We start from the raw sequence: 13,755 nt of genomic DNA, 5'->3' as shown, positions 1-13,755 counted from the left end.
CACTTGGAGTGATGCTGTGTGGCGTTACCAGAAACGGGCAAACTCATTGCATCCTTTGGGATGGAGAGGGATTATTAAGGGAGTGAGCAGCTCATTAAAAGATCCTGATGTCTTCAGATCTTCTGCAGTAGTGGAATAGCCTTGTCTTTGAATGACAGAGAATACAGATTACGTGTGGAGGTTGCCTGTGATGAGGGTGATATTTGGCAGAAAGCTGGAGGAGGTTTCTCCTGAGCAAAGGAGCGTGGTAGTGCAGGGGTGATAACCTATATTCTTCCTCTTCTGCCCATGACCACCTGCAGTACTGAGGAGCAGGAGTGGCCACATAAGAACATGAGCATTTGTCCCTGCAGTCTTTGTGGAAGAACTAGGGAGGAGTATGTTGGATCACCTGTAATGCTGTCACAAGCCGCTGGAACTAACGACAGGGAGAGGGATGATTTGAAATACAGATGATGAATATTAAAACTGTAGTTAGCCCGTATTTATTGTATGATATGCGGTTGCTGTGTGGAGCTGACAGCAAGTTAGAGATTGGATTTGATAAGATATAGAGGAAACACTTCTAATGATACATGATTTATGAAGTTTACAATAGTCTTGAAAATACCAGCAGGACAAGCTGGGAGGAATGCTCTATTTAAGGAAAACAATAGGAAGGTAAACTTAGAGGGCTTTTGGAGGTGAGAATGTCCTGCTTAATTGCATATACACCTTGTATCTCAGAGTCCAGTCTCAGAACAAGGGAGGAAAATTTTGCATAAATCTAAAAGCTGCTATGAGGTTGGAGGAAAGAACCATTGGGAAAGCTTCAGAAAAGACGAATGAGAAAAGTGAAGAAATTCTATCTTGACCAAAGTGGAGAGAATCTGTAGCCGCAGAAAGCTTTTCCTGACTCTGAGTTAGAGGCTTAGTTTGCCAGCGGCTTAGCTTATTGTGGCTGATCATTAGTTATGTATAAGCTAGAATTGTCTATTAATTTGTTTTTCTCATTTCCAGCTGTGTAACCAATAACTTAACTCTCCCTTTGTCCCATTAAATTTACTATTATTTTTAAAATTGCACCGGGCTAAGGGGTATCCGACAATACAAAGCAGAATAGATAGTGTACCATGCAAACTCCCCGGGTGTGTACAATGCCAGACCTCCGCGGGCATCTTGAGGTACACTTCTGGATAAGCAGCAGGAATCATTTCAGGAGCTGGTCTGATAGGTGGAGAACCAGTCCAGCTGCTTTTGTCTGGCCAGTCTGTTGGGGTCCATGGCTCGTAAAGTAAAGGGAACAAGGAGAGATGGGTGGGAAGTGGAAAAAGTACAGAGAATTTGATGAGACCCTATCTAGAAGTAGGGTTAAATACAACCACTGGGAGAAGAAATGCAGGGCATGATCTCTTCTTCAGGAGGATGAGTGCTTTCTGCAGCTGTTTACTGTACCAGCTGTCTTGGAGTGTAGACGTGTTTACCACAATCTTAATTTATTAAAACAAAACCCAAACGTACTTATGCCAAAAATCCATTCTTTTGCTGGATATCCAGGGAATTTTTGTTTGATGCCTGGGAGATAGGAGTTTCAGCTAAGATGTCCTGGGCAGAAAGAATTGTATTTTCGCTGTTGACTAGAATTAGATAAGAATATTGTGTGAGAGCATGATACTGTACAATGTAATTTGAGCACCCAAAGCTCATATAGGGAGCTTATCAGAATGTGATTTTAAAAAGAAAGACTAGAAAAGGTATATTATCACTGTAATTCCTACTGTGTACTACTGATAAATTATCATCATCTTTTTAAGTCTGGGGCAGTCAACAGCCGTCCAGCTAACAGATTCATTATTACTTTCCTTCTAGCAAGGAAGAAAGGTTACTAGGAAGGGTCTGCTTCTCCTCTTTCTCATGTCAATACCAATTAGAGTGGGATTTTGACCTGTGTGAGTGGCAGAGTGCGCTGACTCTGAAATGTTGCCGGGGGAGAGAGAAAGATTTATTGTTTTCATCTCTAATGCAATATGGAGAGTCCTGGTCATATTCAGAGCGTTCTCCTCTGATGCTGTCTTCCTGTTGTGTCAGCAGTAAGGAACAGTAAAAAAGCTATGAAGGTGCCACAACAAAACACCATTATGTAAAAGTGATGCTTTATGAACCTGTAAAGGCTGAATTTAGTACCGCTTTAGCACAGCAGTTCAGCCTTAACAATTAATACTGCCAGATCCTTAACTGTATTTCTTGTGTGGGAAGTATTTCATAGTCATAGTGCTTTGATGGATGTGCATTCTGTTTCTTGGCAGCTTTACTGAGCACAAAATGCTAACTTATGCTTACCTGGACAAGCCACAGATAATTTAACAGTCCGTGATCTAAGAGATACAAGTCGTAAGTTTGAAAACCGATAGTTTGGTAAGCTTTTTGCTATTTCTAATGTTATATTTTGCAGCTTCAGAAACTTCTTACTATGGACCCTACGAAGAGAATTACCTCAGAGCAGGCTTTGCAGGACCCCTACTTTCAAGAGGATCCTCTGCCTACATCAGAGTATGTATTCCCTCTGCTGTGCTCTTCAGGGTTATCTTCCCTCTGCTAAATGCTCATCTCTGATAATGAGGCGACAGCTGAAAAAATTCAGATAGCTAGCTGTAGCTGTAGTTCGGGCATGCTCAGTAGAAACTATTAGCGTGGCTTTGAAGTGTCTGTATCTACTGATGCTAGAGCTGAGTGTTCAGGGGCAATATACCAGTATCAGTAGTACTGTAGTTCTGAAGCTGTTATCAAATGAAGTGACACTACTGTTGCAGTGCTCAGAGTATAAATCTGTGCCTGTTCTGTTCTGCTTTGCACAGCCTCACGCAGCCCTGCTCTCCATTGCCCAGTTTCATTGTGCCTCTCCCTAGGACTAGGGCACTTCTCTGACCTACAGCACATTCCCGTGCCCTCTTCTGCAGGGATATATCACAACCAGGAGAGAAAAAAGGATCATTGTCTCCCTGAAATCCCACAGGTCCCCTTGTTCATGAGCTTGAGAGTACAGATTTTGTATATCCATATCTATATATTTTACTGTGGTGCACGATTCTAGTGGTATAGTCAATTGTTACTGGCAGACTTTCCTCTCCCAGTTTCTCTTCCTAGCTTGGAGAAGCGCGGGGGGTCAGGGCACAGGAGCTGGATGCAGGGAGACTTCCTCTTTTGCTTTCGCTGCTTCCTCTGCTAGCAGGCCATGCAGGAGGAGGGAACATATTCACTGGAGTGCAGAAGGATGAGTCTGATTGAGGCTAGGAAGTTTTTTTTTTAATTGAACAAGCCAAAATACTACTTAGCGCCTAGGTTAGGCACTTGAAAAATCATGCCTTGTTGATTGTATTGTACTGTAAATTGACATCTTAGATTTCTGCCAACATCCAGAATTGCTTCAGTTGATACTGGTTGAATATCCACCAGTGATTTTCTATCTAGTATTTATCTCATACTCTCCTATGTAGCGCTGTAGCTCCCCCTGGATTACAGGATAACATCATGATAAAGTAAATGCTGTAAACACCAAGGGATCTTCTAAATCCTATTAGCTAACTCAGTTTAAAAGCTATCTTTTTTTCCTCTGAACAAGACCTGAGAGACTAATTGATAGTAACTCTGTAGCTGTGATCAGCAAATACACTTAAAGCCCACTGTAAGTCAAAGAGGGGCTCTTAAGACATTAATTCTCTTTGGATCAGGCCCTTTGTTCAGTGAGCCATGCATCCTGCAGCTAGGTTTTGTGGAACCTATGGCTACTGTGACACTATATTTTTTTCATTTTGCCATCCGAATCAACAGGTTGTCAGTCTGGCATTCAGGCTTTTCAGCTATGCCATGATTTCTAAATGATGGCATCTTGCAGCACCAAAGAGCTCTGACATTATGGTCAGCATCTAGTTTTCGTATCTGCTTCTGTCTTGGCTGTTTACAGTGCCATTCGCTTATGGAAGTGGGACTCACCAAATACCGGCAATTAAACTGTGTTTATTTCAGATGTTTTTAATAGAACATTAAGCTAATGTGTTTCATATACCAGTTTGCTGAGTGTTTACTGTTTGCTATATTGCAGTGTATTTGCTGGCTGCCAGATTCCATATCCTAAACGGGAATTCCTCAATGAAGATGAACCTGAAGAGAAAGGGGACAAGGTATGATAAACATCTTTTTTTTTTTTTTTTTTCCTTGCAAGTATGCAGCAAGGAAGAGTTGTGCTCCCAAAAGAACATTGATAAAATGAGAACAGTTAACCAAAAATATGTTTTTCCAGGCAAGAATGTCTCAGAACTGCTTCACAGCAAGAGTATCACATGACTTTGGGGTGTCTCGGGTCATATTACCAGCACAGTTAGTCCTGACCTATGGGGAATGAGCTGGATGAGTTGCTCTGTCGGCAGTAGCATGCTTTCAGCTGCCATCATTCCAAGAGGACATAAAGAGGACCTGGCCTCTACCTCCTCCTGCATCTCATGATGAAAATGCATCATGATCACATGAAAAGAACGGTATTTCCATTGTATGATTGGCATACATCCAACCATTTGAAGGGAAATGGTTGTCAAGGTCTCAAATAAATAGTGGTAGCCTGCTTCTGGCACTACATCAGAATATTTCATCCATCTGCACACAGTTTCCTGATCATGTTTTAAGGGCCCTCAAAGGAGTAATAAGGAACATGAACTGTTCTGATATTGGCAATCTACTCTGAATACCCTCTTTCCCATGGCCCCTCAGACATGGGCAAGAGCTTGCCTGTATTCATAGTAAATGTTGGTGTATTTGGGACATACCTGATTTGTTTTGTGTGTGTAGCTCAGCTGTGCTACACAAAGACGGTGAGTATCCCATTATGCTGTGAAGGTTGGATAGTAGTGCTCTAGTGTATAAGATAGCTTGTTATTTTTGCTTAAAAGTGTACAGTCAGGTACCAATAGTAATGTATAGCTAGAAAAAGATGAAGAAAGCAGCCTTAAATTGCAATTAGCTAAGGACTACATGAGAAGGACTGTTTTGGGGGAACCTTTTGACTATGTGTATCTTCTGGATCAGATACTCTGTGTAACTTGAGAACCTAGCTGTGCTTAAAAGTATGCCTATCTTAATACGTTTCAGGCAATAAATTTTGTTTTCTGGACAGATATTGTAGATTTTTATGTACCGAGAGCAAACGGTAATGTCAAGTGAGTGTTTTTTTGTTTTGGGTTTTTTTTTTTTTTTTGCCCAGATAGTTTTTCAGAAAGAGGAAACTGAAGGACCTAAACAAAAATAGAATGAAAATCACGATACTGCTTTGATTGTAATTTAGATACCAGCTTGGCTCTAACACAGCTTTAAAAACAAGAACAAGCCTTATGAATTGAAATGACTCTGGCTTTTGTTAAGTTAGTGTATTTAAAAGTAAATATATGTTTTTTCATGGGACCTTTGGGGGAAAAAACAATAGAATGTTTATATTCAAAACAGCCATTGTATAAATGGTCTTTGAGATTGTTGGGGACAGTCACGTATTTATGCACGCTGTAAATAAATCTTTTTTCAGACCATTTAGTTAATTTAAGTCACTCATTACTCATTGAATCTGTTCTCACAGTGCAGAATATATGAAGGCAAAGAGTGCTCTAAAAATTGGACCTGTGCCATGTTTTGTTTCTTTATAGTGGTGTTACAAGTGAAAGTTTGTTTTTTTTTTAATAGTGTTACTTTCTGATTTGTTTTAAAACCATAAATATCTGTTTGTTTGACTCTTAGAAACCTGCAGGGGTTCTCTGTGCTTGCTTATTAGGAACTTGCATCTTCTTTGAAGAACCTTTGACATAAGCAGCTTCAGATTGTTGAATTACTAGTCAGGAAAGCTAAATGCATGCTCATAAAACAAAATGAGAAGATTCTTTTCTCATTACAGTTCTATTAAGTGGGTTCTGCTAGATTCATTTCTGCTGGATAGGACTGGATTTTCATTCTGGTAACTTGGGTATATCAAAGAGGTGACATATGGTAATAAATTGCTAGCTTTAGACCTAAACTTTAGGCAGGTTTATTTCATTTAGGAACCACCATGAACTAGGCTGACCAGAGCACGTTTTTGCTGGCAGAAACTGTTTTCCGCACTAAGATGGTTTGCCAGTAACAGCTGGGACCCCCAACCAGAATCTAACACAGAGTAGATCTCTGTGTTCGAAGGCAGTAGGAGCAGTAGCTGCACAGAAGAGCAATCTCAGCCTAGCCAGGTAAATTCTGTGCTAATGTCCAGAGCTGGAAAACGTAGGACCTGTGACAAACTGGTGTTCTTAATTATGCAAGTTCCTGCTGTGTTTGTTTACATGTAACAAAATTGCAGTTTTTCAGCTCTCACAGTATCAGCACCGTCTCTTGCGTCTGAACGCCCCTATGTGAACGGGAATCTCAGAATTCTAGCACAAATGCGGGTTTAGTTACTGGAGCTTGTTTGTGTAAGTGAAACTCAGACTGTTATCAACAAGATAAATTGCTTCTTAAAAGATGATGAACTTTTAAAATTAATTAAGCTAGCTTGTGAAAATCTCCCTGGAAATAGAATCTGACTGGGATGGGATTTGAGGACTGCAGGAAGTAGGATATAATATTGGTTTGGCTAAACGTTAGATGGAAATAAAGCCACCCCTAAGCCCCTGAAGATGCAATGTTTCTTTGTGATCTTAAACGAATGTATCATTGCAAATTTCATCTGAATGTATCTTGGGAAACTGTTGTGATGAATGGCATCACAGCACTTTTTCATTATCATTTATCTGAGGTAACTAAATGGCTTTTGAGTATTGGGGGCATCAAGAAGTTTCTGCTAGTGGCAATGGGTTGCTGTGATTTCCAAGAAATTAGTAATCGGAGGTTTTTATAAAAGTCTATCATACCAAAGCTTTGAAAATTACATAAGCAGACTTGCTATGGGAAAAAAAAGACTATCCTGAAATGTTCCATACCCCATATGGTATTTTAGAGGTTTTATTAAGTGCAGGGCTTTTTAACTCAAGCCATGAATATTGTAGTTTTTTTTTTTTTTCTCCTCACGAGGAGCAAGTTACATATCTCACATTTGGAGTGAAATGGCTTTTCTTTGTAATTCTCTTATTTGCTTCAGTGCTCTGTTGGAGGAGCGTTCCCTAGTGCTTGAAAGCAGACAAATGGATGGTGTTTCCTTGTAAGTGTCTCACCAAGGAGGTCATGGTTGCACCCTGCTGGTTTTCCAACTTTCCCTCCAGTCTCCTAAGCATCCCTGCAGTCTGTAACTGTCTAGAGCCAGAACAGTGCAATGTCTTTTGCTCATGTTCCCTTTCTTAACCTTTTTCTCCCTTTTGTGGCACCTTTCTCTTTGTCTCTCTTGCTGCTAGGCCCCTGTGTCATCTCAGTTCTCTGACTTCTCTTCCTTAACTAGTCTTTTCTTTCTGTTGCCAGATTCTTCCTTCAGCTGTTTCCTCTTCTTTTTTCCTTCAACTACTTATCTCTGGGCAATTTTCACTTTTCTGTTACTTCAATTGGATTTTCTGACCCCATACCTAGCACACCATGCTTGACTGTGTTCCCAGTGTTCCCCTCTGTACGAGATGCTGAAAGCACGGGAGAGGCAAAAAGTAATGAAAGCTGTTCTGGTTCTGGCACCACATTTCCTTGTAACCTGGAAAAAGTGATATCATTTCTCTGGTCTCGCTTTGCTTAGGTTTCTGACGTTAACACTGGCAGCCTCCTCAGAATATCGTAATGTGTTGTTCGGGAGAGTTTGAAAAGTGGGTTTGGTTCTGAGTGAACAAAGCCACTGAAGCACTTAGAATGATTTACTGTGGTTCACCACGTCTGCCGCGGAGCTCTAGAAAAATTTTGGGTTTTTTGATTCAGTTCATTAGGTGATCACTGACTTATAAATAGTTCCTTCCATCCTCCTCTCAGATATTCAGGCCTGAGTGCTTGGCGAGCTCTCGAAGTCACTGCACTCCCGTTCCAGTTCTGGTCTCGCTTGCTTTATTAAAAAACAAAACCACCACAGCAAAACCAAAAATGAACCGCAAGTGATTCTGTGAGTGCTGAATTAAACTCCTGATTAGGAAGCCTGTCCTTCCCCGGTGAGCGCAGGGCTACCCCAGGGCCGTACATAGTGGCAGAGAGGGGCCGCGCTTCGCCCATCGTGCAGCCCTGCTGTGATTTTCCCGGGGGCGGCCGGGGCTGCCGCTCGCTCCGTGGGTGCGGCTGGGTGCCGGCGGGCCGCCAAGCGGCGGGGCGCCGGTGACGGTGGCCTGTCGCCCTCTTTCCTAGAACCAGCAGCAGCCGAATCAGCATCAGCCGCAAGCAGCCCCGCAGCAGCAGGCGCAGGCAGCGCCGCAGCAGCCGCAGCCGCAGCAGCAGAACAGCACCCAGACCAACGGCACGGCCGGCGGCGCCGGCGCGGGAGGAGGGGGCGCTGGCACGGGACTCCAGCACAGTCAGGACTCCAGCCTCAACCAGGTGCCTCCAACCAAGAAACCACGCATAGGGCCTTCAGGCGCTAACTCGGGCGGGCCTGTCATGCCTTCAGATTATCAGGTACCTTCTTGAATTTTTATGGCTTTTGACACAGAAGGGCCAAAGTGTTGCCTTCTCCCTTCCCCACCCCAAGAACAGATCATCTTATGCTGACTTTTCCTTTTAACATGAGCAGGCATGCTCTGATGTATTAGATAAAAATGTGGGTTTAAATCCTATTACAGCAGTAAAAAGGTTATGTTCTGTAGTCAGTAATTTTCAACAGAGTACCGATAGGAGTCTTATCAGTGGTTCCCTGGTGTTGAGGACTGGCCCACTCCAGCAAAGCACTTAACCATGTACTTAGCTCTGTGTTTGAGAATAGTTTTGCTGAAATCAGTGGAACCATTGCATGCGCTTAGATGCTGTGTGCCTCTTGGCAAGAGGAAGTCCTGTGTGAGAAGCACATCCTGAGAAGCAGAAGCCAAGCTAGTACTAGGCTCGTTCATTTCATTTTTACTCCATTCTAGCTTATCTTGTCACATGCATGGAGCAGTTCTGTAGTTTATTGTAACTTTTTTGCTAACTGTACTTCTAGTTTTAAAGAAAAACTGCATGGTAGCACAGGAATGATATAGTGGTGCATCAGTATGATTCATGCTGAAGCAGGGCACCAACACGCACATCATTTCTGATATGACCAGAGTTGAATAGATTTCGTATTTTCTGGTACAGTAATGTTAGAATTCATAAGTAAAAGCAGTATCACGGAATTATTTTTGAATTTGCATACCTGTGTGCTAGAATTATGATTGCTCTCTGCTGAAAAAGTGTCTTGCACTAAATATACAAAGCATTGGATGAACCGGGCTCTTGAGTACTTGTGCCTTTGTACTTGCTATAAATATAGAACAAAAGATAGATCGATATTACAAGACGTTAAGGATTATATCTGCTACTGTGTTTTGAGAGGGTCTCACCTTGGATATGGTCTTTTCGGGCTGCTTTTAACTTTAAAATAAGGAACTTTCTTAAAAAAAAAAAAAAAAAAAAATCATCTCTGGAGTTGCTTTGACTTAGTCTTCCAGACCTCCTCCACAAACAATTGATTTCTCCGTGCCAGACGTTTTTCTCCGATTTCTGTTTTACTCTTAATTACAAATGCTCGTGAAGACACTGAGGGCAATTTAAGGGTAAAGACAGCTAGGTTTCTTTTTTGAAAAGTTCCAGACAGGCTTGAGGTCTGGACAGACCCCTGCAGCTGTCTGACTACATGGTATTTATGGCTGGCCTGTTTTGGTCTATATTTTGGGGACTGGTGTGCTGTGCTTGATGATATCCATTATAGAATCCTTATAAAGTTCTCAGAATTGTTGGCACACTTCCCTCTTACAAGTTGTTGGCAGTCTAAATCTCTTCTTTTGAGATAATTAGATGATTTTTTACCCCCTACGACTCCTTCCTTCTAGACTCTGATGCCTGTGCTGTTAATGATCTATATGTTCCCTTTACGTCACTTGCTAAATTGTATGGTCTGATTATCCATTTTTACACTTGTGTTTGGCTATCGGCCCTTTAATTCTAGCTGGCTCTCTTCTGTTCCAGAAAGGAATGTCTGCAATTTGTCCAAGTCTGACTTTGTTAAAACAAATTCTCTTCTGTGGAACTAAAATAAGCAGGGGCAAGTTAATGTGTTCTTGTCGTCTTATGGCATTAATTTAATCCATTATATCTTAGTCAGAAATAGGAGGAAGAATCCCTCTGCTTTGGGGTTCGTTTAGCCTGTAATCTAAAATCTCTGTTGAAAATATTTTGTACCTCACCCACAGCAGTCTGTTGCTTCTACAAATGACAGTGCAATTCCTTAATTTTACTGGGCACTCCTTATGTGGCCTTGGTTTTTTGCTTAGCACTGTAAGCTGATGCTTTTCATCCAGAACTAGTTCCTATGTCATATAGTCGTAATTCTCTCCTGTGAAACATTGCAAAAACTTTAAGAATTTTGAGACAAATTCCAGGTTTGAGGCATTGTTTCAGCCATCCAACCATGCATGCTAAGCATAATCTTGTTATTAGCAGCATACTTGCCACTGAGAGACATCTCTTCCAAAGCCAATGTCCCGAGCTATTATCTGCCAAACTGACCTTTGCGACCAAGTGAAGCCACTCCATACAGCCTAAGGGGTATGTTGATATTATACAGAGATACAGTGGGCCACAAGACTGAACTCTTAAGCTATATTTCTATGTAAACTATGCATAAAGGGCAGAAGTGTTTTACACTGCCCATACTTGAGGTTCTTAGTCTTCGTCATCTAGGTGGAAAGCTGTCAGGCTGCTTTCACAGCTCTCCTAGTTGGGATCCAGTTGTTAGATGAGACCGACCGCTGGCTTGGGTACTGCCTTCGCTGAATAGCCTCTTGGTGTGTGGACAATGCTGTACTCTCACAGACCCGCTTTCTCCACCGGGTTTCCGTTGAGGAATCAAACTCTTTCGCAGGGTCTCTGTAAATCATAATTTTGATATTTTGATCAGAATATAGACCCTTAACACTTTTTGTGGAGGATTATTGTTGGCTGCAGTCTTGCTGGTGACTCGGGCACAGCTGCGTAGAGCCATCACCTAGACAGTGAACAGGACTCCTTGCTGAATGAGTATGTGCTCCTGCTCTTAACTTGGCTGAAAACAAATTGCTTGCAAACTATGAACAGATTATTTCTCAGGGACTTTCTTTTCTTGTGGACTGCAATGGGGTTTGCCTTGCTAGAGAGGCTCCTGTACGCTGATCAGTGCTATTAATGCAAACAGTGATTTGTAGTGTGTGAAACAGAGAAGAACTACTGATGCAGCTCATTATTAATGCGTGATAGGGAGTGAATATGGTAATAAATATGCAATTTAAGCAGGCTGGAGGTAGCAAGTGCTCCTTGGATTTGGCTTGCTGAGGTTGGGGTCCACTGAGATAACATCTCAAACAGTGGAAAAAAGAACGTTCAGGGAAATGAATGTTAGGGTGTTGCAAATGCACATGCCCACCTTTAGGCAGGTACCTTGCTGCCAGTTGATAAAGCAGCACGTTGAAAGACTTGCCTAAGATTGTATCATTTTAATTTACCAGACATTTTCTCAAGTTAGGTAAGTCTGGTTAGGTAGGCATGGTTGTCTTTTTCTCAGCAATAGAATGCATTGTTGCTCTGCAGCTTTTAGTTCTACCCATCTTGGAAAGTGTGTGTCCCTAACAGTTGTTTGTCATTGCATTAATTTAACAGTTCTGTACAATCATGATAGACATAAGTTTCAGAAACAATTGAAATTCAGAAAGGAATCTGATCTCTCTTTTATGTTGTATATTTTTCCTTCAGAAAGTTGATGTGTACATGCTGCACTTCCAGGTGTCTGCCAGCGACCTAGCATATTTTGTGTGCTGTGTTAATATTGCAGGTTGATAACTTATTCTATGGGATCTTAAACAGTAACACCGTTGAGTTAGTTTCTCCAACAGTTAAATTTTAATGAGCTTTGGAGAGATTAGAAGTTTCCTGAGCTGCATAGTCCTAACAGGCTGTTTTTCATTCCCTAAACCCCTTCTCTTTTTCTCCAGCACTCCAGCTCACGCCTGAGTTACCAAAGCAACATTCAGGGATCTTCTCAGTCCCAGAGTACAATGGGCTATTCCACATCATCTCAGCAGAGCTCTCAGTACCATCAATCTCATCAGTCTCACAGGTACTGAGAGGCCTGACAGACTGCACTCAAAGGAATGGACTAAAAGCCAGAAGACTCCAGCAATATGAAGTTCATAACGACGAGAAGAACCAAAAATACAAACTATGATGCAGAATTAATTCATAATTACAAAAGGAAAACTTTACTTATTGAAGACTTTTTTCTTCCCCTCCCCGCCCCCCACCTCAAACTCTGTCCCTTTATTGCCATAAAGGAGATTCTTGTGAAGTTTTCCTTCTTCCCTGCCCTTGCATGTGTTTCATTGTGGTTACTCTAATGAACCCTTCTGATCTGAACCCAGCACTTAACTTCTTTAACCTTTGGAATTTTGAAGGATTCCTGGTGCACCTTCCTTATGCTGTAGTGATTGCCATAAATCGGTCTTTTCAAATCTCTTTGGGATTTTAAAGTTTTAAAATCTTGAACTCCCAGGCTTTCAAGCTTGTATATAGTTAGTTTTATACTAGGCAAACCAGTTTAGCTATACAGGTATATTGCACCTTTTTAAAGCACTATCTTATTTTCACAGGATATTACTGTTTTGCTCATAGATGTCAAGAACAGCAAATTTTACTGTTCCAGAGTATTTTACTATTCTGTTTTTATTAGTCTAGTTTTCAGGCGAGGTCTTAAAACTGAAAAAGAAAAGAAAAAAGAAAAGAAAAAAAAAGCGAAAAGAAAAAAAAAAAGGAAAAAAAAAAAGCAACCCAACTCTCTGCAGCGACAAATATGCTTCGAATATGCTACTGGACTGAACACCAAACAGAAGATTGCTGATATTTCTCAACTCATTCACATTGAATTCTTGAAATCACAGTGATCATGCTCTGACTGGTTTTAACTTAAGTGTTATTTTAAATGAAACCGTGACAGTCACGTAAAAAGGAGATGCTTTCAGGATCCATTGGAACAGAAGAATGGAATGTCTTCCCAGGCTGGACACCAAAATAGTCAGGAAAATGTATTTACTGCCCTCAAGTCTCAGTAGGAGTGTGGATGATGGGCTTGTTTTTCTGTTAAACAGCTGATTAATGTATATGAGAGTTCTATAAATTAAGCTTCTCTTTCACATCCCTGAGTCAGTTTCCTAAATAAAAAGGTAACAGAAATGCTAAGATTTACAAAAGCAAACTCATTTAATCATTTTATGTTGGAATGAATAATTAAGAAAAATTACTGTGCAGTTTGAAAAGCATGTTGAAAATTTGTTCCTTTTTCATGTTTATAATGCATATTCTATTTCCCTCAACATTGCTGTGATTAACCCAGATTAGTTACACCAGATGCGCTTGATTGCACTGAAATGTTTCTTTTTCCCTAGAGCAAACATGTTTTGATTGTGCCTAAGGACTGTAAGTGGATGGGTAGCTGGCAGAAAAGCCAAGTAAATAAGCAGAGTTCATAAGCATAATCAGAGGATCATTGTCCAACTTCTGCAACCGCAGTTATTCGGAGAGACGCAACATGTAATTTGGGGCAGCTTCATTTTTCCTTCAGCCTTTAGAAATAGGGCTGATTCTTGTTTCAGAAAACCTGGAAAAAAAAACCATTTAACG

At 41.1% G+C, this 13,755-nt stretch overlaps 1 protein-coding gene across 6 annotated transcripts in view; it reads left to right on the top strand.

Moving 5' to 3' along the window:
• The window catches only part of CDK19 (cyclin dependent kinase 19), a 134,859-nt gene extending 121,700 nt beyond the window's left edge, over nucleotides 1-13,159 (top strand). For 4 of the 6 annotated variants that reach the window (XM_068938032.1, XM_068938035.1, XM_068938034.1 and 1 more), the window contains 4 exons: nucleotides 2,432-2,529; nucleotides 4,079-4,157; nucleotides 8,287-8,553; nucleotides 12,075-13,159. In XM_068938032.1, the coding sequence (XP_068794133.1) occupies nucleotides 2,432-2,529; nucleotides 4,079-4,157; nucleotides 8,287-8,553; nucleotides 12,075-12,206 (576 nt within the window). In that variant the 3' untranslated portion in view covers nucleotides 12,207-13,159. Of the gene's footprint in view, nucleotides 1-2,431; nucleotides 2,530-4,078; nucleotides 4,158-4,276; nucleotides 7,181-8,286; nucleotides 8,554-12,074 lie in introns of those variants that run through there. The other 2 variants (XR_011140169.1, XM_068938036.1) reach the window with 2 other exon arrangements.
• The last annotated feature ends 596 nt before the right edge of the window (nucleotides 13,160-13,755 follow it).

The sequence above is a fragment of the Struthio camelus genome, chromosome 3 (genome assembly GCF_040807025.1).
Source record: "Struthio camelus isolate bStrCam1 chromosome 3, bStrCam1.hap1, whole genome shotgun sequence".
Lineage (NCBI taxonomy): Eukaryota > Metazoa > Chordata > Aves > Struthioniformes > Struthionidae > Struthio > Struthio camelus.
This window is presented reverse-complemented; position numbering and strand designations above follow the sequence as displayed.